Raw genomic sequence first — 27,924 nt, 5'->3', positions numbered from 1 at the left:
ATATTTATTCTCTCCCAAGAAATGCAACACTACTAAAGGCAATAATGGTGGATTTCAATGAAGTAGTCGATTTGATGTTTGCTGTCAATTGTCATGTCATAGTTGCTTTAGGGGCGCCATCTTGATACAACTTAAAAACTTGGGTTTTAATTTTATTTATTTCTTTTTAATCAGTTAGATTTAATCACTTATTTAGATTTTAATAAAATCCTTGTATTTTTTAAAGTTTAATGATACGTGGTACAAGAGTGGACCTAAAATGGACCATCTCCTTTATATGTTTAGATTCACTAAAAATACTAACACAGTTTGATAGTTTTAAGACAAATAATCTTACTAACTCTTCTAGATTAATTATTAATTAGGTTTATGGTGTAAACCGAAATGAAAAAATATTTATTAACTAGCGGACACCCGCGACTTCATCCGCGTGGAAATCAATGTAAACTCTCAAGCCCTATTTCACAACTTATCATATAACCTTCTTCGTATTATGGTCTTAAACCGTGCAAAGTTTCATTTGAATTCATTCAGTAGTTTCAACATGAAGCCCGAATAACAAAAAAACACGGACAGAAAGACAAACAAAAAACGACCAGTTTTATTATAAGTATAGATTTAAAGTCGCTTACGCTCACCCGCTATCGCTCATGCACTGCGCGCGGCTGTCGGCAAGATGAAAGCGCGCGGCGCGTTTGAGTCTCGCAATTAGGGCGCAGTAATGAGCGGACGACACAGCCTCCGCGGAGGTACCCACACTAACGCCGGAATGTAAATATCAAAAGCACTTTTTGATTCGGTTTCGAATTAAATCTATGGTCAGAGTTATTGTTGGATGCTCACGATTTCGTCTGGTGCTAGGTACCTACCGTTTATATTTTAGGCTTAGGTAGTCAATTTAAGTAGAAAGATATAGATTTGACGGCCTCCGTGGCGCAATGGTATGCGCGGTGGATTTACAAGACGGAGGTCCTGGGTTCGATCCCTGGCTGGGCAGATTGAGATTTTCTTAATTTGTCCAGGTCTGGCTGGTGGGAGACTTCGGCCGTGGGTAGTTACCACTCTACCGGCAAACCGCCAAGCGATTTAGCGTTCCGGTACGATGCCGCGTAGAAACCGAAAGGGGTGGATTTTCATCCTCCTCCTAACAAATTAGCTTGCTTCCATCTTAGACTGCATCATCACTTACCATCAGGTGAGATTGTAGTCAAGGGCTAACTTGTAGAGAATATAAAAAGAAAATAGATAGTTTTAATATAATTTTAAAATAAACTTGTAGGTATAGGTATAAAAAACCAACGTATTTGTTTTTTTTTATACTTAAACATACAATAACTTTAATTTTTAATAGTATTTTTTTTAATAGAATCACGTCTTTTTGAATATACCTAATAAGGAGTAATATACCTAGGTAGGAGTTATATTTTCACAGCTTCAAGGGACTGTAGACTTGCGTACCTCATCATTTCATCATCATTGACAACCCATATTTGGCTCATTGTTGAGCACGAGGCTGATTTAAGAGTGCGAGGGGTTAGGCTAATTAGTCCACCACGCTGGCCTAATGCGAATTGGCAGACTTCACACACGCAGAGAATCCAGAAAATTCTCAGGTATGCAGGTTTCCTCACGATGTTTTCCATCACCGTTTGAGACACGTGATAATTAATTTCTGAAACTGCACCTAACTGAAAAGCCCCGGATCAGATTCGAACCTACACCCTTTGAATCGAAGGCAGAGGTCATGTCCACTGGGCTATCACGCGTCTAGACTTGTGGGTACATGGTTTTAATTTCAACTCGATACCTCAGTTCCAGAGAAAGGTTCTTGACCGACTTTACAGACAGGCTTAGTGATCCTATATGGATTCTGTATTTTTCCTTTTGAGGTAAACTATATACTGAGGTTATAGAACCCTAAAAATTAACAAAGTTTTGATTTTCGTATAATAAACACTTCACAACAAAGTGAACTATACCTGAATAAAACAAGAAATGTCCATTACTCGAAAAATTACCAACATTTTGAATTCTTTAGTGCTTTTTATTGCCAAAATTACTCAACTGATTCTTAAGGATACGCTGGCCAAGTGTTTACGCTTTTTTAAAGTAAGCAAAGGTCTAGAACCCTTGTTACCTATCATTTGGTCAAGTCATGACTAATGAAACTACCACCGACTTCGAAAACAGATTTTATTAAGGTAACGAAACCCAGCAGTTACTTTTATGATATAACGCCCGCTTCAGTCTCTTGCAAAATCAGTTCTTAGCGGACGTCTACTAACTGCAAACTACCTCCCTGCCAAATTTCAACTTTGTACGCCAAGAGGTTTTCGAGATTTCGTGATGAAAAAAATTTCACTTATCGACCGCCCCTCAATATTTTAATATGAAAAAATAATTAGGTACCTAATAATTCCATAAGTAGGTAGTAGGCAGCCGCAGGAATTACAAATACCATGTTGGTCCAGTAGTTAGACTATGATGTTTCGGATCATAGGCTATAAGGTCCTTGGTTCAAATCCCTGGGTCCAATATACTGAGTAATTCGTTCTTCTAAGAAATTTTCAGTTAAAATTCTTAGCGCGGAGTAGGGAAATTGGTGGTGTTACACCCTGTTTCGGAAAGCGCGTCGTCGGTCTCGATCACTATCGTTAACATGATGGTGAAAAAAAGCAGGGAGTACCTGGTCATATGGGCTGGCTGTTGAAATAACTGTTGAGTTTATTGCCGGTTTTTCTCAGCAGAACCTACTTTCCACGTAGATGGTAGAGTTTTTACAAATAGTCAACCTTGACGTTTCAAAAGTGCTTGTAAACTAAGCCTACTTGAAATAAATTAATTTTAATTTTGATTTTTAGGCAGATAATGATGATTACAACTTGCTAAAATCTGCTTTAGACTTCATAAACCAGCGCTACCTTAACATGATACAAACAGTGAATCACCTACTTAACATATTTTTTTCGCCACTCTTTTTTATGCCACGTAAGTAGACATTAAAATTTAGGCCATCAATGCTAATTTTCACAGTAAAACTTAATAAAATATAACCCAAACTGCCCAAAAGTGAAGTCTTTATCCAAAAGTCAACACATGGAGTATCAAATAAATATATTTTAATGGAACTACCTTTTAGCGCCTCTGTATTTGGGCCCGATTTCGAACCCTTTTAAAATTCAACAACAAACTTATTATAAAGCATAACTACCTCCCTAAAACATAAGCAATAGAGTTTATTTTATATTGTCGTAACAGTAAACGGAATTCGGTTTCTCAGTCATCTGTCATCAACGGGTGTCATATTATGGGTCTTTTAAGGTGCACAATGAATTCCGGTACCTTTTTAATCAACCTATTCTTTTGTATTCAGAACGAAATCGTGGTCATGTAAAGAACCTTTTTCCATTGCTCGTTTTATTCACATTCACAGATTTCATCGATGTCTGTAAATACGCAATGGATGTTTCCAATTTACTTTAAATTCAGACTCAATAGGCGGTATTTAAGATCTTTTTTTGGGAAGTTATTTGTAGACCATCAATAACGTCGTGGACATGTTAAAGATCCTTCATGAGGTGTAAATTGACAACCAAATAGATTGTAATTGATGGATGTTGGTATGTCGCGTAGTCTGTGAATGGCTTAATTTCAATGTCGTGCAATCTGTGACCACCTTAAATATGAGGCTTATAGATATCTACATATAATAAACTTAATCAAATCAAATAGGTACGAGTAGGTAGGGGTTGGTTTGGGAAAATCGTAGGAATCACAAGTAGGTATAGCTTTTGTTTTATTTTCATTGATTTGCTGCATTCTAAAGTTTTATTCCTTAAAGTAGAAAGCATTTTATTTAATATCTACACTTCAGTAGGTACAGGTCCGATACAGAAGGCGCTTATTGTGAGGAGTTTCCCTTTCTGGAGCCCTGACCACCGGTTGCTTGATTTTTTTTTATAAATTTTTAATACTTACCTAGTGTTTTATATTATAGTTTATTAACATTGTTTAAAATAAAAAATAAATAAAGAAAAACAATACCTACCCGTAGTCATCGATATAAATAGTTAGATGGGAACCTCCATATTAAAGAACGTTCAATTTTATGTCATTACCCAAAGACATGCATACACATCTTATCTTAGTAGTTACGTAACAAGCGCATGCTGTGAGTGGACGTGGACTTAATCAAATATTTACTGTTTTTCTTATTTTAATCCATTTTAATTATTCCTTCGTGTTCATTTTGGAAGTGTAAAAATACAAGCCACAATATCAATAAAGAGAAATGTGTTGCGAACGATGACGTACTCAATGTGCAAAACCAATGACAATTCCGAGACGCGTTGAGGCCCATCTAACGATATACGATCGATGGCTGTAGTGCACTGCACGATATACCTATAGGTCGTCGTCGTTATCAGCCCATATACGGTTCACTGCTGAGCTCGAGTCTGCTCTCAGAATGAGAGGGGTTAGGCCAATAGTCCACCACGCTGGCCCAATGCGGATTGGCAGACTTCACACACGTAGAGAATTAATAAAATTCTCAGGTGTGCAGGTTTCCTCACGATGTTTTCCTTCACCGTTTGAGACACATGATATTTAATTTCTTAAAATGCACACTACTGAAAAGTTGGTGGTGCATGCCCCGGACCGGATTCAAACCCACACCCTCCGGAATCGGAGGCAGAGGTCATATCCACTGGACTATCACGGCTCTCACCTATAGGTACCATTCGATAACCATCGGAGTAATTGATGGAATAGATCATCCATCACAGAGCTGTCTGTAAGTACCTACTAAGTTAAAATCAAAATCAAAAATAATTTATTTCAAGTAGGCTCAGTTTACAAGCACTTTTGACACGTCAGTTGACTATTTGTAAAGATTCTACCACCGGTTCGGAAGGCAGGTTCTGCTGAGAAGATACCGGCAAGAAACTCAACAGTTGCTCTTTTGAAAAAGTCATACAGTATTATAATTTACAATTGATAACAATTACTGTTTACATTTCTTATAGTTTTACTTTCTGTGTGAAGGTGGAAGCTGATCCAACGGCCTCCAAGCATCTTTATCATTAAAGAACTCATCAATGTTGTAGTACCCTCGACTAAGTAAATGTTTTTTAACACATTGCTTAAAGCTATGCATTGGCAGGTCCATCACACTATATACTATACGTACCTCTCGTACTGTGGTCACAGATAATTAAACGACCTCATATTTAAAAAATTTAATAAATATACTTAAACAATACACACCACTATCTAGCCCCAAAGTAAGCATACAGAGTAGCTTGTGTTATGGGTGCTAAGATAGTTAATATTATAATATTAATATACAATTATATACTACATATAAATACTTATATATTGTATAAATACACACAGACACTGGAAAACACTCATGCTCATCACACAAATATTTTTCCAGTTGTGGGAATCGAACCCACGGCCGTGGATGCAGAAAGCAGGGTCACTACCCACTGCGCCACTCGGCCGTCAATATATTGTCAAGTAGGGTGACATTCAGAGAGGACAAGATTTATAACCAGAGTTAACACATTTTGTTTCAATATGGCTTCGAAAAATACCGGTAAATACTTACCTTTAAATTTCTCTGAATAAATTACAGTGACAACCCTTAGTAGAAAAGCCTTATTTCAACTAAGGGTTGTCACGAAGCCAATAGCGACGGAAGTCATTATTCCTTATGACATCTTGAAAATTACATTTTATACTTGGGCAAACGAGGATTTTGACCTTTAACCTTATTTGCCTGGTAGAAACATACGGTGAAAATTTTTCAGCGCATGGCTAGATATAACTGGCTACCACAAGCTCTTGTTTTATAAAGAGGATTGTCCCACATCAGCCGGCAGGCCTGGTCGTACAGGTACGTAACATCTGCGTGCCACAATACCAGTGATTAGCCGTGGCGGATCGCGCTTTGTCGCACCGGTACAACTCACTGGCACTTTTACCGTAGCATGTTCCGAACTTGCTTGTAAATCCATGCTAATTAACGGCTAAGCTGTTAAACCGATTTCTATGCATTTTGGGTAAAAATAAATTGGACCTTGGGGCAGAAGGTATGTAGCTAGGTAGGTACATAGACTAAATACTTTTCTTGCGAACATATTTTTAGGGTTCCTAAAATAGTAGATTGTTATATAAGGGGCTAAAAAGACCTATATGCGAGGTATTTTTAGGGCAGGAGCCGTAAGGCGAAGACCGCTAAATAGAAACCGAGTTTATAATAGGCTTAGGCCCGCGTGTGTTACACTATACTTTTCACTATAAAATAAAATAATTCAGTACAGTATTTAATGTTAAAATTCTGTTTACAGATGCAGCTCGCAACTCTATAAAAATCAAATAAAAAATAATTAGTCATTCCATAGACGAGAACGCATTTCGTTCTAATTTTAAAAAAATTATCAAAGAATCAGGGCCTTACATATAGGTACAGGGTGTCCCGTAATTAATAAATAAAACTCAAATAGTAGATACACCACCTTATTATCTAGAACTAATTTTTCCGTTCCGTTTTCACAAATCCCGAGGGAATCATGGATTTTTCCGGGATGAAAAGTAGCCTATGTGTTAATGTAAAAGTGTTAAGAGTAAAATCTATTTTCATTCCAAATTTCAGCCAAATCGATTTAGTTGCCGCAGCGTAAAAGAGGAACAAACATAGGTACTTACACACTTACACAAAAATTTTCATAGGTAGGTACTTACACACTTGCACTTACCTATAATACCTATTAGTGTGATTACGGGACATCCTGTATGTACCTACTCGTACCCAACATAAAGTGTTTAGTAAGAATTTTATATAGGACTTAGATATTGAGAAAGGCGCCTATTTGTTTACTACATACAAATAATTTAAACTATCGTGAGTGTTATTCCGACGTAATATCACGTGAGTTTTAGCCGTGTTTCATAATCATTTAATACATACAAATACATATTATATTGTATAAACACACCGAAACACCTAAGAACCCACAAATAATCACAAATATTTTCCAGTTGTGGGAATCAAACCCACGGCCAGGCCAAGGATGCAGAAAACAAGGCGCCACGCAGCCGTCCAAATTTGCCTACATGTCGGGGTCTATGCCTACCTAAATATCAAATATTAGTTTAGATAGCGCTAAGCTTTAGATAGACTAGCGCTCAAACCTGCCCCTGTAGCCAAGTGGTACGTCGTCTACGATCGCAAACGCTTCGAAAACTAGAAAAATGTATGGGAATGACAGATATTGATCATGTGACCTCATTGGCGTATCTAGGACTATTTCCTGGGGTGGGCCTGGTCCCCGACATGACAAGAATCGAGATTCTTTATTATATGTACCTACCTACTATGTATTTGATAATTAAAATGATTTTTAACCGACTTCCAAAAAGGAGGAGGCTCTACGTTCGGCTGTATGTATGTTTATTTTTGAGTAAAACTATCAGTATTTCGGAGTCCATAATAGAATTTCAAAATGGTAGCCCAGAATCCTATGTGGGCACTGGAACATACTAGGGTAGGCACGGCCTATCCGGCCCCACCTCTATATACCTATACGCCTATGTGTGACCTGTCGATAGCAAATGTCATTCCCATACATTTTTCTAGTTCTTGAAGCGTTTGCGATCGTAGAAAGAGAACCGACCGCCACTTGGCTACAGGGCTGGCTTCTCTCTGTCTCCGAGCCAGAGGCCACCCGCATGCGAGGCTGCTTATTACGATTTATGCGTTGAGCCGTTTGGGCCAAATTGAGATGTGTTATAATGACCACACACGGAATATGAATGCGGTTGCGGCTCTTCCCGTTGATGCAGAGACATTCACTACTTTACCTACATATAGAAAAACTACATTACCTAGAAAAACTTCCATACCTACTAATAGAATCACTAGTTATTATACTTACATAATAGAAAAACTTCAATACTTATAGAAAAACCTGCCTATGCACTGTGGATTTTTTATAATAATAATTTCATGTGTCAGGTAGCTTGTTAAGTAAGTAATTACCAGCTACATTACATACAAGTTTCTATAGGTACGAATAGTTTGTTTATTTGAACGCACTATCTTCGCAGGAACTAATATTTGGATTGTGAAAAATATATTTGTAGGACAGGAGAGAAGGGGGATTAATAGATGGGGAAACAAAGGGTAAGCGGTCTTCCATGTAGAAGTAAGTAGTCTAGGTATAAAAGTCTATCTTTTCAACAGCATCTTCAAAATTAAATATGTATTTCAATATAACAGCCGTTAGGTTAGGTTAGGTTAATTCGTTAGGTAGATAGTGCGATAAAGTGTAGCACTCATGTGTAGCACAAGTGTAGTTACCATGGTAACCATTAACTACCTTCTTATATAGAAGCTTTACTATTTCCAAAAACCAAAACCCTAAGCTAAATTACGCCAAGCTAATGCATAAGTCCATTTCGTGCAATCTAGCAAATAATATTACCAACTTGATATGATATTAGGTACCTACTTACCTAAGTACCTATTAGATAATTTTATTTTTTTGATATTTTAAAATTAATGAGATTATATTACATATGTTATTGTAATAAAATCACTCACCAAATATTCTATCAGGTAGGTATCGAATATGCCTACCATAACCAAACGGTCTATTCCGTGCTCTAGCACCATAGACATCGAAAGACTAATTCGTCCGTATTTCACTTCCGGTAGCCGTAGCTCTGGTAATGGTAATTCCCCTAAACACAGGGTGGCGGGCGGCGGGTCATTTGTATCGGAAGTGGGAAAGTTATTTGTAAGGTGCGAGCTTTTTAATTCTGCGGTTATAATTTTTGGTAATCACCTACTACGTCAGTGAGTAATTACCTACCTACATATTAGAATATTTTGTAGTTCTTTTTTTTAAATATTTGTTGTTATTCAGAGACTTGATAGCCCAGTGGATATAACCTCTGCCTTCGATTTGAAGGGCGTAAGGTTCGAATCCGGTCCGGGGCATGCACCTCAAAATTTTCAGTTATGTGCATTTTATGAATATCACGTGTTTTAAACGATGAAGGTGACATCGTGAGGAAACCTGCATACCTGAGAATTTTCCTAATTCTCTACGTGTTGGGTCAGCGTGGTGGATTAGCCTAACCCCTCGCATTCTCAGAGGAGACTCGTGCTGATGATGATGATGATGATGATGACGATGATGATGATGATGATAATTTGTTTATTATTTAAATGCGATTTTCAGATATTTGTGCAATAAATTACCTATTTTCATTTCATTTCTTTTTTTTTTTTTTTATTTATTTTGTACCAATAATAGTAACACACAAAAGTAAAAAAGAAAAACAGTGGACAAGGAAACACTTATCTCTATAAGAGATCTCTGCCAGTGACCCTTGGCAGTGGGAGAGATTTTAAACAAAAGAAATGGATAGGTACAACAGAAAAAAAGTGAGAAAACATATTATACTTAATACATAAATAATAAAAGTAAATAATATTAAATACATTAAAAATAACACTAATAAATAAATTGAAATAAATATATAAATTATAACAGTACATATCAATACTATATATAAATAATAACTAAATAAATACATACATATATACATATTCCTCTGTTTTAGTTCTCTTCTCTGTTCTATTATTTCATTCATTTTCCTCTGTTTTAGATTTATTTAGAAATGAAATTAATGCTGGTTTTCAAAATTATAATTAGGTAGGTAGTTACTTGTTATAGATATTTTTAAAAATATAAATTTACCTATACTTCCCTAGATATTTTTAAAATATCAATTTAATTTCCTTAAACCACATCTAGCTTCAAGGAGCCGTGGTATGACCTCTACCTCCGATTCTGGGGGGTGTAGGTTCGAATCCGGTCCGAGTCATGCACCTCCAACTTTTCAGTTGTGTTGCATTTTAAATTAAATAAATAAATAAGTCTGCCAATCCGCATTGCCATGGCCTAACCCCACTCATTCTGAGAGGAGACTCGAGCTCAGCAGTGAGCCGAATATGGGTTGATAACCACATCTAGCTTAGCTTTAAAAAGTAACTAAAGCTTCGCTGATGCAGTCACCATTTAAATTTATTTCCGTAAACTATTTCCACCGCACCCTCTAATTATGGGGTGTCATGTAATGGGTTTACATTTTGATGTTTTCGAATGACACAGATGTGTTTCGTAAATATAGATGTTTGTAATTTGTAAGGTGTGGATGATAGGACCCTGTCTAATATTATTTTTTTGTGGGGCAGGCAGATTTTTTACGCGATTCCGCTATTTTATATTCATTCATCGGCGAACTTATTGCCTTTATTATTCGAAATTTAACTTTATGTTTGAGGATGCCAAAATTAACCTAAAAATAAAGTTACCATTTTTTTTAGTCTTTAAAAGTTAGCCCTTGACTACAATCTCACCTGATGGCAAGTGATGATGCAATCTAAGATGGAATCGGGCTAACTTGTTAGGAGGATGTAAATCCACACCCCTTTCGGTTTCTACACGACGTCGTACCGGAACGCTAAATCGCTTGGCGGTACGTCTTTATCGGTAGGGTGGTAACTAGCCAAGGCCAAAGCATAACCAGCCACACCTGGACCAATTAAGAAAACCTCAATCTGTCCAGCTGGGGATTGAACCCAGGACCTCCGTCTTGTAAGTCCACTGCGCCACGGAGGCCGTCAAAACGAACACCGAACACTGTTCACCGTTGCCATGGAAACGAACGATGTCACACCGATGTAACTATACAGAATGCAGTAAGCAAGTAGCCAACAGCCAGACCAGTCTTAAAACAATTTAATAATAGATACCTATTATATGCCTATAGGTATGTAGTTACCTACCTACTTGGTCGCCGACTATGGGCCTTAGTAGAAGGCTCAAAGTCACTCAGCGGGCGATGGAGCGAGCTACGCTTGGAGTTTCTCTGCGTGATCGAAGCAGGAATGAGGAGATCCGCAGACGAACCAAAGTCACTGACATAGCTCAGCGAGTCGCGAAGCTGAAGTGGCAATGGGTAGGCCACATAGTTCGAAGAGCCATTGAACGTTGGCGTCCAAAGGTGCTGGAAAGGCGACCCCGCACCGGAAAGCGCAGTGTTGGTCGACCCCCCACAAGGTGGACCGAGGATATCAAGCGGGTTCCAGGGAGCCGCATTGCAGGATGATAGCGGCTCGAGACCGTTGTGCTTGGAGGTCCATGCAAGAGGCCTATGTCCAGCAGTGAACGTCTATCGGCTGATAAGGTAGGTATGTAGGAACTTATGGATTATCTATTAGATACATTTTCCAATAGATAAAAATAATTAATGGGACTTCCCCATTAATTATTTTTATGAAAATGATACAGAAATCAATTTTAATACCTATTTCATATGACAATTATACTTCGATACAATTTAGAAACACAATAGACATTAGACATGTATTTCAGACATGAAATGACTTAATAGCTATAACGGAAATTTACATGATTGGCCAATCATGGCGCGGGAAAAAGCAATATGGCGCCAGTTCCGGTAATAATGTAAAAGCTAATAACACGGACTATCAAATCGCTAATAGGTTATGTCAATTGATTTTTTGATTGAATATTTATCTGTACACTTATTGAATTATGATACTACCAGTGGCGAAGAATTGGAATGGAATGAAATTTAAATGTTTGTTAGAGGCGTTGTTTGTTAATTTGTCGATGTTTTTTAGAGGCGCTCCGCACGCCTCGATACCGTCCAAACGTCACCTTAATGGCTCCACGGAAGATCAGCGCGTTATCCTTACGGACACTGCAATATGCTGAGTGGTGACCCTTTTAAGGTCACATCATGCAAGTTGCAATGTATTTAATTTATTGTTTTTTTTTCTCTCTTTTCTTTGTATGATGTGTATTCTGAATAAAATTTTCTTTCTTTCTTTCTTTCTAAATGAAGGTAAGCCATCCCAAAGAGAAGGAAATTTATTTAGCGTGATACAAACTTCAGTTTCCTATACCTATATCTAGATACAGTAAAACATTGAATATGCATGGATTTTTAAAGATAACCCGGCGGGAATCGACTTGATGAACTCTTTCTTCGCCGCTGGAGACTACATACCTAATAGGTAGGTACTTTTCTAGTAGAAACTTCGGTTTTTCTTTTTTGTTCTTTTTGTAATTTAGTACTTCCAGTAGCAGAATATTTTAAGTGCCGACATTATTTACACCTACCTTTATTTAACTACATACCTACAAGAGGAGATCGCTTTTAGCGATAAGACCGTCTTTGCACATTTCACTTTTGTTTTGTTACTTTGTGTATCTTATCTTGTGTGTGCAAGAAAGATATCTATCTTTACTACCTACATATCTCTCCACGGGTCAATTTAATAGGATACTTTTTATTAAATTACCTAAGTACTTATTTCCACTGAAATTCACAAATATATAGGTAGGTACTTCTCGAAGGTAGGTATATATTTTTGAAAGACCAATGCGAGAATTTTGACATTTTAATTAATATTGTAAACCTTCTTGATTTTGACATTTTAATTATTTTTTTTATTATTGTAAATTTTTGGTAAATTATTTTAGATTGTAAGTTAATCTTTTACTTTAAGTTTTTAACCGGACTCTGCAGTGTTGTGAATGCCTGTAAAAGATGGCTGCAGTAGTTCAAGAATTTTGTAACTCACTTATATATAATGTTTTCTGCTGTCATTGTTGGCGTTACAAATAAATAAATAAATAAAATAAAATAATTCCGTACGGTAATTCAATGTTTTATTTTAATCAAAAGTTAAATGTACGAACTTGGAAAAATTTATGTTAATACAGATGCTTTTACCCGGTAACTTAATTTCCGACTGCTGTGAAGATCAATAATGAGTAGGTATGTGAGGTAAACGTAGGAGTTATTAGTTTAAAAAACTTCTTCCGTAAGTGAATCAACTCGTTCTTTTCTCCACTTATAAAATTTTTGCAGGTATTTAATTTGTAGGTTCGTTTTGTTCCATCTTTAAATTAGGGTCACTATTTTCAATAGATGAAGACATAACAATTAATGTTGCGGAATATGTAAATTACGGTCACAAATTTACAATGAATTTCTTAAAAAATCAAATATGGATTATTCACAGCAAATTGTTTTTAAATTCTCGCTGTTTAATTTTATTTTTCTTTACTAATATATTTTTTCCCCAAAGAAAAGGCAAAGGTTACACCGTACAACCTTGTCTTCAAATCTCGCTCTTTAAATTCGTAACTCAATAAAAATCAAATAAAAAAAATTACCTCATTCCACAGACAAGAACGCTGCATTTTATTCCAATTTCAAGTTTTATTTTTATCAAACAATCAGGACCTTACCTCTGGCTCAATTTCTCGACGCGCGGAGCCATATAACCAAAAGAAGAAGAAGAAGGGCTTTACCTACGATGATTCTATTTACGAATAAAACCTCCTTCGTTATAAAGTAGGCTAGTACTTGGCTAGTACTCGTAACAGACAAAAATTAAAAAAAACAAAATTAGTTTAGCCCCTAGAGACTGAAATGCTTGTTTAGCCCCGCTGTGGAGTGGTAATATGACAATGTTTTTGAGCAAGAGTAGTGAAAACTTATTGTAAAACTATTATCAATCTAACTACTTGCCAGCTGTTTTAGTTTCCATAACAATGGAAAAACAGATTTATTTTCTTTACACATAAGATACAATGTGTCTACATCAATTAACAGTTTATATTGTTTTGATGTAAATTCAAATTGACATTCGGTCGGCCATTTTGAAGTCGTTATTTACATTTGGGTAACGGCTACGCTCCGCTGGCTCTACGTGCCGAGTGGCGTGGAAAACTAATCACATTAATTGGTGTTTGTGTTTGTTTTGATCCATTCGTTAGGTATGTAGGTAGGTACTTACCTGTGATTTTTTTTTTTTATTCTTTACAAGTTAGCCCTTGACTACAATCTCGCAAGTGATGATGCAGTCTAAGATGGAAGCGGGCTAACTTGTTAGGAGGAGGATGAAAATCCACACCCCTTTCGGTTTCTACACGGCATCGTACCGGAACGCTAAATCGCTTGGCGGTACGTCTTTGCCCGTAGGGTGGTAACTAGCCACGGCCGAAGCCTCCCACCAGCCAGACCTGGACAAATTAAGAAAATCTCAATATGCCCAGCCGGGGATCGAACCCAGGACCTCCGTTTTGTAAATCCACCGCGCATACCACTGCGCCACAGAGGCCGTCAAAAATATCTATCTACCTAGGTTTGTAATCTCAGAGGACACAGAAAAAATGGGATGATGATAATATCAAAAGTGGCAGGTTCTTATAGTTGTTTTTATTATTTATTTGAAAGAATAGGATTTATTTTACAAAATTGAACATGTAACCACATAGATAAAGTAATACATTAAGTATTTCACATTTTGAATATATCATATTTTGTTAGGCTGGCACGCCTTTTCAAAATATTTGAGTAATTAGGTAGGTAAAACCTACGATATTTAGGTAAGTACTTATACATAACTTATAATACTATTTAATCTACAATAAACTCAGAGATCCGTGATAGATCAGTGGATAGAAACCTCTGCTTTCGATTCGGAAGGCGTAATTTCGAATCCGATCCGGGACATGCACCTCCAACTTTTCAGTTAGGTATGGCATTTTAAGAATTTAAATATCAACTGGCTCAAACGGTGAAGGGAAAACATCGTGAGGAAACCTGCATACTTGAGTATTTTCTTGATTCTCTGTGTGAAGTCCGCATTGGGCCAGCATAGTGGACTATTGGCCTAACCCCTCTCATTTCTTCACTTCTGAAGTGCTAAAAATATAATAACAACAAAATACATCGTGAAAACAAAATATCTATCAATCTATACCTACTAATATAATAAAGCTGAAGAGTTTGTTTATTAGTTTGTTTAATTGAACGCGCTAATCTCAGGAACTACTGGTCCGATTTGAAAAATTCTTTCACTGTTAGATAGCCCATTTATCGAGGAAGGCTATAGGCTATATATTATCTCCATATTCCTACGGGAACGGGATCGCTTCGTGAAGTGGCAGGTGTGATTTGAAATAATGTGGTTCGAAATTTAAAAAGATCAGAAAGGAAAAAGTTTGAAAGAGGCTTCGAGAATTTGGAAGGAGATTGACAGAAAATACCTACCCAAATTGTAAATAGGTACCTACCTATCTAAGTACTAGAATAGGTAGGTACCTACCACTATAATGTGCCTTCCTACTACTGAAATAACTCTTCTATCAAGTTTCATGTTAGTTAAAATAAATATTAACTAAGTTGAGTTGGCTGAGGTTGTTGTGGGCTCTTCTCGGACCGAGGCGCATTTGGAACCCTCGTAACTTTAATATTAAGTTTTCGACTATTATTACCACCATTAGGTTAAATTAAAATATGAGATAATCCTGACATTTTAAGTGCTTGTAAACTAAACCTAATTGAAATAAATGAATTTTGTTTTTTTTTGATCTGGATAAATGCAATCATTATGCTAGCCACTCACCATCTGATAAGCGGTAGCTACAGGCACGTGGACTTATCGAATGGTGACTGGCTAGCATTCCAAACCGTTAAGAGTTAGACAAGTATTTACCAAAGGGTGTAGCTAGGTAGTCGACCGTTGGGCTTTAAAAGCATCTGTCATCACCACAAAACGCTGAAAAGATCTAAAGATTGCTATTAAAATTGCTCATTTATACCTCAGTAGGTAGGTATATTATTTATGTAAGTAGGCAGATATATACTTAATTAATAATTTAATCGAAACCGCCAGCATCAGCGAAGTCGCGCAACAATCATTCGTTAATAACAGCCGCTAATGGCTGACAGCTATAAATATTTCTAACAGAGCTGACAAGCGCTGGATTTGGGCAATTAACCGATGAACTATAAATGAAGTAAACCAGCACCCTCGGTGACACGCGGCCCTCTGAATAATTGAGAGCCGTACTTAGACCGGCGTCTTTATCCCGGTAATTAAACGGCGAGCCCTCCCCGCGCGCCGCACGGCTAAATTAATCACACTACGAATCTCGCCCCCCAATCCTGGGCCCGATTAAAAAGTTTTATTGGACACCCGAGTGTTCAGCCCTCGCCACACCCGTCGCATTATCGTACACCAATCGGTAAGATTAGAACGCGAAATGATGGCTTTCTATTGGTCGGTACAAATGAAGCTCCGCCCCAAATCGCCGCCCGGCTCAGGGCTGTCACACCGCACGTCAGTTGACCGACGCGCGTCGAACCGTCAACCGTATCTCGTGTAGCGTGTAATAACAGCCTCCGTGTGACTGTGTTATGTGAACTAAAATGGAGGAGGAGTCGATGTCCGGGCACAGCTGTTCCGAGGACGACATCAGCGTCGGGCGTCCTTCGCCGGCACCCTCGCGATCGCCTTCTCCTCAGGACTATTTCAGGCCGTTGAAACGGTTGAAGATGGCTTCCGAGCCCGTGGAAGAGAGGAGAGGAGAAGGCGTCAAGAGCTTTTCCATACTGGACATTCTATCACACAGCCCCCGGACTCCTCCGCGGATCGTAAGACCCTGGGATGCGTCAGGGTTCGAGCGTTTGCAGCGATTGCAGCGCTTAGCCGGTGCTGCGTTATTGGACGGCGAGCGCTGGAGACTGGCGGCTCTAGGATTGTTGAGGCCGAGGGAGATGCCAGCGGAGTGCTGTGATTCAGCGTCTGAAAGGTCTTCGTCCGCCTCGGATTGCTGCTCGGAGCCGCGGCGGGTGTCGCAGGGAGGATCTACGGCGCCGCACACACCGCTAGATGCTCTGTTCCACATGACCAGCAAAACCTTCGAGGCGAATAATGCTGACAGTGGAGGTAAGTCATTGTTTTAGTGATTTGTTTCCGTTTTATGAATTGCAGCGTTTTTCTAGAACCCCATTTGTTAGTAGAGACGGAGTTTAATAGAATTCATGTTTGATTTGATGGACAAACGTCATGTTGTGTATGTAAATTTTCAGTTCTTCTGAATATTCTACATGTTTTTACATTAATTTGTTTGAAACAGAATAATTAAAAATTATTAATTGTTTGTTAGGTAGGTAAATTATTTTATGAAAATATTCCAATTAGGAAATTTGCATTGATTTATTTAAATTACCTCATAGCCGTTTAATAGCCAACTTTTATTTGTATCAAAATACAAATTGAATAAGTATTTAGATTAGGTATTTAGACTTACCTACTTTACTCGTGTAAAGTAGGTAAGTCCATATCTAAAACGTCTAAACCCCGAAACCGTACCTTTGCCCCGAATTAAAGGTAAAAAAAACAATTTATACTATAACACACGTAACTAAATAATAAGTATGTGCTGCCCATACCTGCATAGAAACTTCCTACTAACTTAAGGCAACGTTTAGGCACAAAATTCCTGTATTCAATGTATAAAATTCATTCTCCTTCATGAGCTATTGAAGAACTCGTGATTTAAGCACTAGTTGCACATAAGTCTTTTCCTACTAGATCTAACAAAAGCGTTTGACACTATTTTGCGCAATATTTCTTTACATTGACCCACAAGCAGTTTTGTGTCAGAATATTTTTTAACCGACTTCCAAAAAGGAGGAGGTTCTACGTTCGGCTGTATGTATGTTTTTTTTTTTTTTTTTTATGTATGTCCAGCGATAATTCCGTCAATTATGGACCGATTTTGAAAATTCTTTTTTTGTTTTGAAGGGTTTACTTCCAGGGTGGTCCCATTTTTTTTATGTCAGGATCTGATGATGGCATCCTGGAGAAATTGAGGGGAACTTTCGAAAGTTGTAGAGACGGCTAGTGCGTTTGTTAGTGTTTCCATAAGGTATTTTAAACCACTACATGTTTATGAAGGTTTGGAGTTGGTCTGATGATGGAGCCGAAATACAGACGATGGAACTCGTCAACGATTTACAGCAGTCACCTTTTGTTTGGGCTTGATTAATTTGTATTGCTGAGTACTTTCCACCTATATGGGTTGTGACTGTATTAAGGGTCTGGTGATGAAGACGATATACAGTGAAGAGAACTCCTCGACGGTTCACTGTAGCTGCCTTGTGTTTGGACTTGATAAATTTGTATTGATGAGAACTTTCCAACTAGATGGATTGTGACTGTATTAAGGGTCTGATGATGAAGACGAGGGACAGTGAAGAGAACTCCTCGACGGTTCACTGTAGCTGCCTTGTGTTTGGACTTGATAAATTTGTATTGATGAGAACTTTCCAACTAGATGGATTGTGACTGTATTAAGGGTCTGATGATGAAGACGAGGGACAGTGAAGAGAACTCCTCGACGGTTCACTATAGCTACCTTGTGTTTGGACTTGATAAATTTGTATTGATGAGAACTTTCCAACTAGATGGATTGTGACTGTATTAAGGGTCTGATGATGAAGACGAGGGACAGTGAAGAGAACTCCTCGACGGTTCACTGTAGCTACCTTGTGTTTGGACTTGATAAATTTGTATTGATGAGAATTTTCCACCTAGATGGATTGTGACTGTATTAAGGGTTTGATGATGAAGATGAGGGACATTCAAGACAATTGGTTATATTTATATTAGGTGAGGATAAAGGGGGAGTAAAATTTTGTATACGAGTTAAGGAGTATTTTTAAAATTGGGATTGTAGGACTTAGATACCTGTCATAAGAAAATAACGTTTTAGCTAATTGTTTGCGTTTTGTTTACACGCAGTAGGTATGCTAACACTAAAAATAAAAAAATAAAAATTTTAATAAAAAAATTCAACCGACTTCCAACTCAAAAATTAACTTAAACTAAAAAGCAAAAAATAACATCTTGCCTATGTGCTACCTTCTGATCAGTTTGAAGGCGGTGCCAATCCAGTGTCGTGTTTTAATTAAAGCTGTTACTGAAAGAAGCACATAAATTGTGTAGTTGTTTAATTAAAACATCACTGGCTTGGCACCGCCTCCAAACTGATCAGAAGGTAGCACATAGGCAAGATGTTATTTTTTGCTTTTTAGTTTAAGTTAATTTTTGAGTTGGAAGTCGGTTGAATTTTTTTATTAAAATTTTTATAAACAAGTTACGTATACCTAATAATGAATCAATATTTATATGTCAGTGCGTGTCCTTCAGCAAACGAGGAAAACGAACTGTCCTCCAGCAGTGAAACGATCACTAATGCTTTTCAGTATAAAGGTCTTAGCTAAATTATAAACACAACAAACAAAAGCTCTGTCCGGTATTAGGCCGTGGAATGTACAATCTTAGTTAGGCTCTATTAAATATTCCGTGCCTTAGGCAACACCTAGCTATCTAACCGTTCAATAATTTTAAATATTTATTCATAAGCTTGATTAATTCAAGCATATAATTATATATACCTAATGATAATACATACAGATAGGTACAATCAAAGCCTGTAATTTCCGTTTGGAAAATTGCCACCAACGCTAACAAGTAGAGCAATTTATTGTTTGCTGACAACCCACAACCCACCAGGTAATACGAATTTGATGACTCCAATCAAATACCTAATGCACTGCGTCAGCTAATGTCGCTGAATTGTTTGCTGTGGGTGCATTGTTTCACTTGCAAATCACTGCGTTGTGACTTGTGACACGGGACTTACCTACTTCGACATGTTTGCGAGTTGATAAATCTATCTATGCCTCAATAAAATATCAACTTGTGTGCAAAATTCCATCTGCTTGCTGCTATATGCTTAAATCTGCCGATTCTCATGCCTCTGGATATCTACCATCATTGACGTTAAACAATAGTATTCTGAGATGTTAATAAAAGGTTTCTGATTGATTGATTTATTTATTTGAATTACCAATAAAATCATAATAATTATGGAAAAAGAGTTTAGTGGATATTTTGTACACTAAAGTAGCGCAAAATATACAAATCATCATCTTTTTATTCACATCTTCTAACTTATCTATGAACCTTTAAAATTTAATTTAGGTTAGGTATTTAGGTACCTACTTACTTTTTTGGCTGTGCGTTTTGTACATCTTTACCTACATAAACAATATCTAAGCTACTTATCTGTCTGGAAAACCTATCTCCCATAATAATTCAATGTCTACGTACTTTGATATTAAATATTCGGTTTACTTGAGTTGCTTTTTATTTCCTTGCTTTTCATTTCCTATGAGTGACTCCCCTTTGGCTGGTTATATTAATCATTTATCTAAATGATGTATTTATTTTAATAACCTAATTAAATCTATTTTCCATATCCATCTTTGGGCAATCTTATTACATATACCTTACTTACCTACGTCATCTAATACTGCTGAATTGTTATATGTTGTGGGTGTATTATCTAACTTGCAAATTACAACTGGAACTAGTGAATGTCTCGACATATTCGCCTATTAGATCTACTCCTACTCTATGCCTCGATAAAGTAACATAAATACTTTAGTCAAACACAATTTTTAGTTATTCCTTAGAAGTAAACGCACTCGTGGCTCGACACCAGGAATAAGTATAAGGATATTTATTTTGCCCTCTCATTTACACACTCTGTAACCCTCCCATTGTCATTGTCTTTCTTGTTTTACGCATCCAGACTCCCCCCCTGGAACCCTCGTAACTTTAATTATAAGTTTTCGAAAAATTATTATCACCATTATCTTAAGTTTAACATTATTACCTGACGTTTCGAAAGAGCTTGTAAACTAAGCCTATTTGAAAAAAATTAATTTTGACTTTGACTTTGACTTTGACTTTGACTAGAGTGCACAGGCAAAACTGCGCATTCTATGGCCGGGTATGTAGGACTCACTGACTGACCAAAATACCCACTAAAACCCAACGGAGCCAACTGCGTCCTATTGGGATGAGAAAGGATCCTGAAAACAGGCACTTTCTGATCCCGTCGCGATTGTCATTGCACTCATTGGTGTCTACAAGGGCCCTTAATAAAAAAAAATAAAATTAAAAAAAAAAAAATCATTTATTTCAGGCATAGACCCATATTAAGAAAAACAATAAAAAATATTAATACTCAAATAGTTCAATTTTCGAATTGCAATTTTTTATAAGGTAGTTATGTTACCTATTACTTATAACTAGCACACTTTACCCTTGTCTGTGTGCTAGTTGAGTAACTTATCTATTTGTGAAGATTTTTTGGTTGCCCTAAGCGTACCCACTAATAGTAGCCGAAGAGGGGATTTTTGCAGTTACTCGAGCGCGGTGGATGAATATAAGGGAGTATACCTTGCATGTTGTTCAGTACTTCCACCAAGTATGAGCCCTTAATATTGATGGCTTCGTTACGTTTAAGGCAAATAAAAAAAAACTAACTTCAAAAATACTCAACTAGCACGTCAGATTAAGATAGCTAAAATGTGTGCATTTCGAAAATCTGATAATTTGAGCGTAACGTAAAGGAATGGGAGGGTTCCAAAATTACAAAATAAAATCCTTAGATATATTTTTGTTATTGAGCCACGAGCGCGGGTAATTTTTTACTTGTTTTGAGTGAAATAATCTCCTGAATAATCGCTCATGTTTTCTGATAATTTCGGTAGGTAAGCCAAAGAAATAAAAATTGTCTTTAAAGTCTGTAGTTTTTTTTCCCCACCGCTGAAAGCAAAAAATACATTTTACCATTTATTCTTTCTATCATCTAATCTACCAAATCTAATCGATTCCAATGACGCTTTAGTAACTGCAAATTTAGCATCCCGGGCTCCCCTACTAAAATACTGTGGGCTCATATTTGAAGGAAGTACTCTACGGCATGAAAGACTTAAGTTTATGGGACGCGCTCAAGTAAACCAAAATCCCGTTTATGACTTCGCCAACTAGAATGTAGATAGATAGATAGATACCTTGCAAATTCATCTGGTTTTCACCTATAAGTATAATTGGCTAATAAACTTGATTATTATGGACTTCTGCAAAGTGAAATCAACTCCAATTAAATAGATAAGTATCATTAACATACCATGGAATTACACGATATTACGAACATTAACCATTGATCGATTTAAAAAAAAGAGAAGAAAAACACATTTCAAAATAAGAACGCGAACCCCCATTCAATGAAGACAATGTTGCCATTGTAAAGAACCGCCGATTACCCCGCGATAACACTCATTGGTGATCGAAGCGATGTTAACATTGGTAATATTACGAAATAGGTGATTATGTCATGATTACAGTGCGGCGCTTGTAATTGAAACATCCCTGAATGGCGCATCTGCCTTCGCCGCTCTCTGTCATTATTTCTGTGCGTGTTTTTTTGTTTAATTGTCATCGATTTCGTCGATTGTGACGTACGTTTTAAATGTGGTTGTGTATCTACGTAATAATCGGTTTTTAGGTTTGCGTCATGACACTTAGTTTTTAAATTGATACTTCGCTTAATCGTGTAGGTAATATCTATGTTGCAAAATGTTGCATTGTTTAAGTGTTTTTAATAGGTGAATTACAATTAATTATAAAGTCAAGTTTATTTTTTAAGTGGATTAAAAGATTAAAGAAAGATCGTTTTAAAACGTTACAAACATTTGTTTTTAATAAAACAAACCTAGATACCTATCTAATAAGAATAAAATAATATTTTACTCGGGTATTAAACCAAATCTAAAGACGTAGTTGTTGTGAACCTAATGTACCTACCTAAAATAATGTATAAATTGAAAACATCTTCATACAATCTCTAAATCAAGTTTAATTCTATTTTCCTAAAAAAAAAACTATAGCAAAAAAAGTATTTGACAAAATATAGGTAATATATGCAAGAACACTAGGCGTAGCTAATCATTTATCTATCTATAATAAACATCTATATATCTGACTATCATTCCTAACCTACCTATACTTTGTATCTATGGACATTAAACTCGAGGGTTCCCACCATCCTCAACGGCAAATGTATTTTAAATTAACTCCCCAATATCACAATGGGCAGACATTTATAAAAATTAACCACTTAATAACACAACTGAACAAATCAATGAGCCCTTAAAGACCCCAAAAGTTACACGCAGTCATTCAACCGACCCTTTATAAAAAAAAATATTAGCGTAATTTACACGGCCTTTGCCAAAAAAAGTGCAAAAAAAGCTATTGTTGACGGTACAAAGGAAGACATCAGCGTCCATTAACAACGGGTATTCAAAATTCGAACAGACGTCAAGAGGAAAGGCGGGAATTGTCTATGCTCCATATGCTACGAGATTAACATATCGCTTGCAGTCATTTGTCATTGGCAGCAGTAGAGCGCTTGATTGAGGAAGTCATTTCTTGTCTATGAACGGAAATAATATTTTTTCACCATCCCCCGTGCGTTGCATTAGAGATTATTGTTGGTTGATAATGTTTATTATCTACTGCAGCGTTAGTTAGACCTATATGAATATGTATGGGAGGATACGTATGCAGGAAGTTTTTTTCTATTTTTATATTGTTGCATTGATATTTACGTTCGCTACGTTCGTTCGCTAGCCACAGCCACGCCACTATGTTAAAATTGAACGGTAAACTTGATCGGTCTGTAGCTGGCTTAATAAGAATACAGACTTATGCTATGTAACTAGGTAGGTACATTGTATTGACTTGACATGACTAAAAACACAATCTTTCGTTATTATTTTAACATGATTTATTTAAACTACTCGTATCTACTGGTCATATATTAACAAATTACCGTTTGTAATGTCATGATTGACCGTTAATTGACGCTTGACCGTTTGACGGTAAAACTGATCGTGTGTAGCCAGTGTAAAACTAACCGTCGAACATGTTTGGTCGTGGAGAGCTCCCATAACACCAAGGCCACACAACACGGGCATTCATGTCAGCATCGCGCAGTTAGCGACAAGTGAGATGCAATCGCTGTAATGATTCGTAATATTTCGTGTGAGGCCGCCATTAGCTGATTTGCCGACAATTTAGTTAGATGACTGCCCATTTTATTGACGCTGCTCGTTCAATGGTCGAAATTCGACCAATTTTCAGTGATTTTTATTAAAATGGATAGGTATTTCATAAATATTCTCAAAATAATAAATTGAAATTTAGAATTTAGAAATAATATCTTTATTATCACAAGTGCGTTATCACACATAACCTGACTTAAAAATAAATTATGAGTTCTTAATATTATTTTTTTCTAGTATGCAGGTTTCCTCACGATGTTTTTCCTTCACTATTTGAGACACGTGATATTTATTACACGTGATTTATTAAAATGCACACAAATGAAAAATTTTCTTAATTCTCTGCGTGTGTGAAGTAGGCGTGTGTGGGCTAGCGTGGTGGACTATTGGCCTAACCCCTCTCATTCTGAGAGGAGACTCGAGCTCAGCAGTTAGCCTTACGTTAATCCTAAATATGTATTTATGTAGGTACTAGAACCGTTAGAAAATACATTAGCAGACGCCCCGCGGTTTCACGCGTGTAGTTCTTAGTTCATAGAGTAAGCTAGGTAGGATATGTCCTTCTAGGTATACTTTAAGTTTTACTTTCACGGTTGATACTTAATTTTTTAACTATCGAACAAACACACACAATTACCCAAAAACAAAGGGCAAGCCGCATCCAAACTCCGAGCAGAAAATAACAGGTTTCTGCCCGCAATGGGTTTATTTACAAAAACTGCCTTCCCGCCCGAGGGGGGCAAATGTAGGGTTATTATGTAATGACCCGCCACTAATATCATACATAGGATACCACAGCGTGCACACTAATTGATTTAGGGCTTGTATTGTTCTGCTCGAGAATTTATATTTGGGAAGTGGGTACCCAACGATATTTTACACTAGACATGTTACGTGCCAACAAAATCACCGCAAAAAGTGATTTTTTTTTATTCTTTACAAGTTAGCCTTTGACTACAATCTAACCTGATGGTAAGTGATGATGCAGTCTAAGATGGAAGCGGGCTTACTTGTTAGAAGGAGGATGAAAATCCACACTCCTTTCGGTTTCTACACGACATCGTACCGGAACGCTAAATCGCTTGGCGGTACGTCTTTCTCGGTAGGGTGGTAACTAGCTACGGCCTAAGCCTCCCACCAGCCAGACCTGGACCAATTAAGAAAACCTCTATCGAATTTAGCTACCACACGGCGCACACATGTACAATTTTGTGTTTACTTACTTCCTACCTATGTACCTATTGTATATATATAATTTTTACACTTCCTGAAAACAACTCTACATTGTAGACAATATTTAGATATTATTTGATCAAATAACTTTCGTTGTTTACTATGCAACTAAATGAAATTAAGACAATTTAGCCACCTTTGTTCGCCTCAGTTTTGACTCATTAGTGACATATCTAATAGTATAAAATCTTTGCCTATAAAACCTACAGTTAGCATTTATTATACGCAAGCACAAAAAGGAGTGTTATGAGCTTGGCCCGCTTAACATATCTTCAAAATACATCCCGCTAGTGGTAGGTAGCCTGCGACAAAGTCCGCCCTTAGACATCCTTAATCTTTCTATCGCAAATGTTTTTTTTTATGTATGTCCAGCGATAATTCTGTCATTTATGGACCGATTTCAAAAATTCTTTTTTTGTTACATTCTTTGTTTGTACATCTTACCTATGTGCTATCTTCTGATCAGTTTGAAGGCGGTGCCAATCCAGTGTTGTGTTTTAATTAGGTAAAGCTGTTTCTGTAAGAACCACAGAATTTTTGTAGTTTAAACGGGTTTAATTAAAACATCACTGGCATGGCACCGCCTTCAAACTGATCAGAAGGTAGCACATAGATAAGATGGTATTTTTTTTGCTTTTTAGTTTAATAAAAAGATAAAAAGTTAATTTTTTTATTAAAATTTTTATCTTTCTATATAAAATTTTCGAGATTTCGTAATGTAGTAGGTTCGCTTATATAAATTTAGATAAAAACCGACTAAACAACATTGTGGACAAAAATGATCACATGTTTACTCTTATGGACTAGCTTTAACATCTCCTATATAGGATCAAGAACTGCGTACAAAAAATATAAATAAAAACACGCACCATGTTCGGTCGAATGCGTTATATCATCACTATCACAGATGCAAGATAGCACTCGATGAAGGAGCAACGAATTGTGTAATTAAATTAATGGAACACGACACCTGCCTCGCTCTAATGCCCCATGAGAGAGTAAGCAGGGTGTATGCAATTTAGAATTAAAACAAATTAAGATAATTCGATGTTTTGTAGGACTTACACAAAGCGTGTTGAGTCTTCTAGTTATGCACTAGGATTGAAATAACCTTTTTAGTACCCACATAAATAATTACAAATAAAATTTGATATATTTATGAGAAATGCATTAGTGAGTTTGTTTGTTTATTGTAAATATTTACGACTTGAATGCAGTTATGGATATAGGATAAATTTTTGTTCTAGTAAAGATTTTCCATGTGATTTTAAGCTCGCAGGTTTTGTTCGATTCCAGCTCAACATAAAGACATTTCTTTTTATTTTTTTTTTTACTTATGTATTAAAGAAAAGTAGATTACAAGAATAAATTAATTATGACGTTTATTGACTATAGGTATATTTGTATGAATATGTATGAATAAATAACTCGTAGGTAATCTACAAACGATTGATTAAAATTATTTTTCCAAATTAAACTGCACACCCCATCGATTTTCAATATAATACAACCGTACAAAATCAATTAGTCAGCGATTTCCGAATTCAAACGCACCCTGTGCGTGCAGAGACTGAACGAAAAAGTAGACGGACAGAATGCGAACAGAGCTTTACGTTTAAGGTTTAAAGTTCACAAGCTAATAAGTAAAATACTACGGTTTATTTTTGATCTGTAAGTCTTTTTAATTGATTTTCTTTAAATATCAGTTAATGTAGGTAACAAGTTTTAACAAAATACATGAGCTAGTGGCCCCTAGGTCGTGGAGGTACTGTATTAATGCCACCATACTCAATAAATTACACGTCATGTAAAACGTACTAAAGTCCGACAGACTCCGTTGACTTTATATTATATATTTCTGTACTTTTCAAAAATTTATACTGAAACATAATGCCTGAGTATCTACGTTGATATAAAACTAAAATCCTGATTCTTCGTCGCAGAAAAGTTCGGCAGGTAACTGAAGGTCAAATACTTTTGATGATGCTAAATTGGCTAAGATTGTTAAACAAATTATAGAAGCTATTATGTTGACATCACATGTTGTTTTTACAATGGCTTATTAATTATAGAGTCAATATCTCCTAAAATATAATAGATACGTAAAACTATAAATTTTTGGAGGATTTGTCTATTTTTCTTGTAGAATAATTAATTAAATCAATAAATTCGTTATAAAACACAACTTTACATACGAGTAAATATTAGTTACTTAAATATACCTAAAACAATTTTAAATTTATCTTTGCACAAAATTAATTTGATCAAATTGAATTCTCCAAATCCGTTACCGTCTACGAATAAATGCTAAGATTGTCATTTGTTTGTGTTCCGTCTATTTTACCCAATCCACGCGCGCACCTACGTTTATTCTACGAGTTATAATAGCGGGAGCTTTTTGCCGCCAACTTTTTTTTCTTTTTTTTTTTTCGTTTTCTGTAATAATGGGGGCAATACAAACGCGCCGGCCCCGACACCTCGGACCCCACAGGCTGTTTGTGGGGTAATAAAATATAATAACACGGACGGGTGCTGGGTTACTGTGGGGTAATGAACGAAATGGGTTAATAGCTCCCATGGGGGATGTCAAGTCAAAGGACTTAGGTTCAGTCATTTGGGGTATGATAATAATTGAAGGTATCGGAGCACCAATACGTCAACAGTTAAGGGACAATCAACAACGAAAGGTTGCAGGTTCGATCCCCGTCCGTTGATTAGTATCATTTCCAATACCTAGCAAAATCTTTACCACTAATTAGAGAAGAAGGTAAATAATTTCATCGTACCGCC

At 36.6% G+C, this 27,924-nt stretch overlaps 1 protein-coding gene across 2 annotated transcripts in view; it reads left to right on the top strand.

Moving 5' to 3' along the window:
* The first annotated feature begins 16,268 nt into the window (after positions 1 to 16,268).
* LOC112053314 (homeobox protein BarH-like 1b) overlaps positions 16,269 to 27,924 on the top strand; it is a 105,296-nt gene continuing 93,640 nt past the window's right edge. For both annotated transcript variants that reach the window (XM_052889016.1, XM_024092706.2), the window contains exon 1: positions 16,269 to 16,858. In XM_052889016.1, coding sequence (XP_052744976.1) covers positions 16,339 to 16,858 — 520 coding nt within the window. In that variant the 5' untranslated portion in view covers positions 16,269 to 16,338. The remainder of the gene's footprint in view (positions 16,859 to 27,924) is intronic.

Source organism: Bicyclus anynana, chromosome 24, assembly GCF_947172395.1.
Source record: "Bicyclus anynana chromosome 24, ilBicAnyn1.1, whole genome shotgun sequence".
Taxonomy (NCBI): Eukaryota; Metazoa; Arthropoda; class Insecta; order Lepidoptera; family Nymphalidae; genus Bicyclus; species Bicyclus anynana.
The sequence above is the reverse complement of the archived record's forward strand: the minus strand, read 5'-3'. Positions and strand labels throughout refer to the sequence as shown.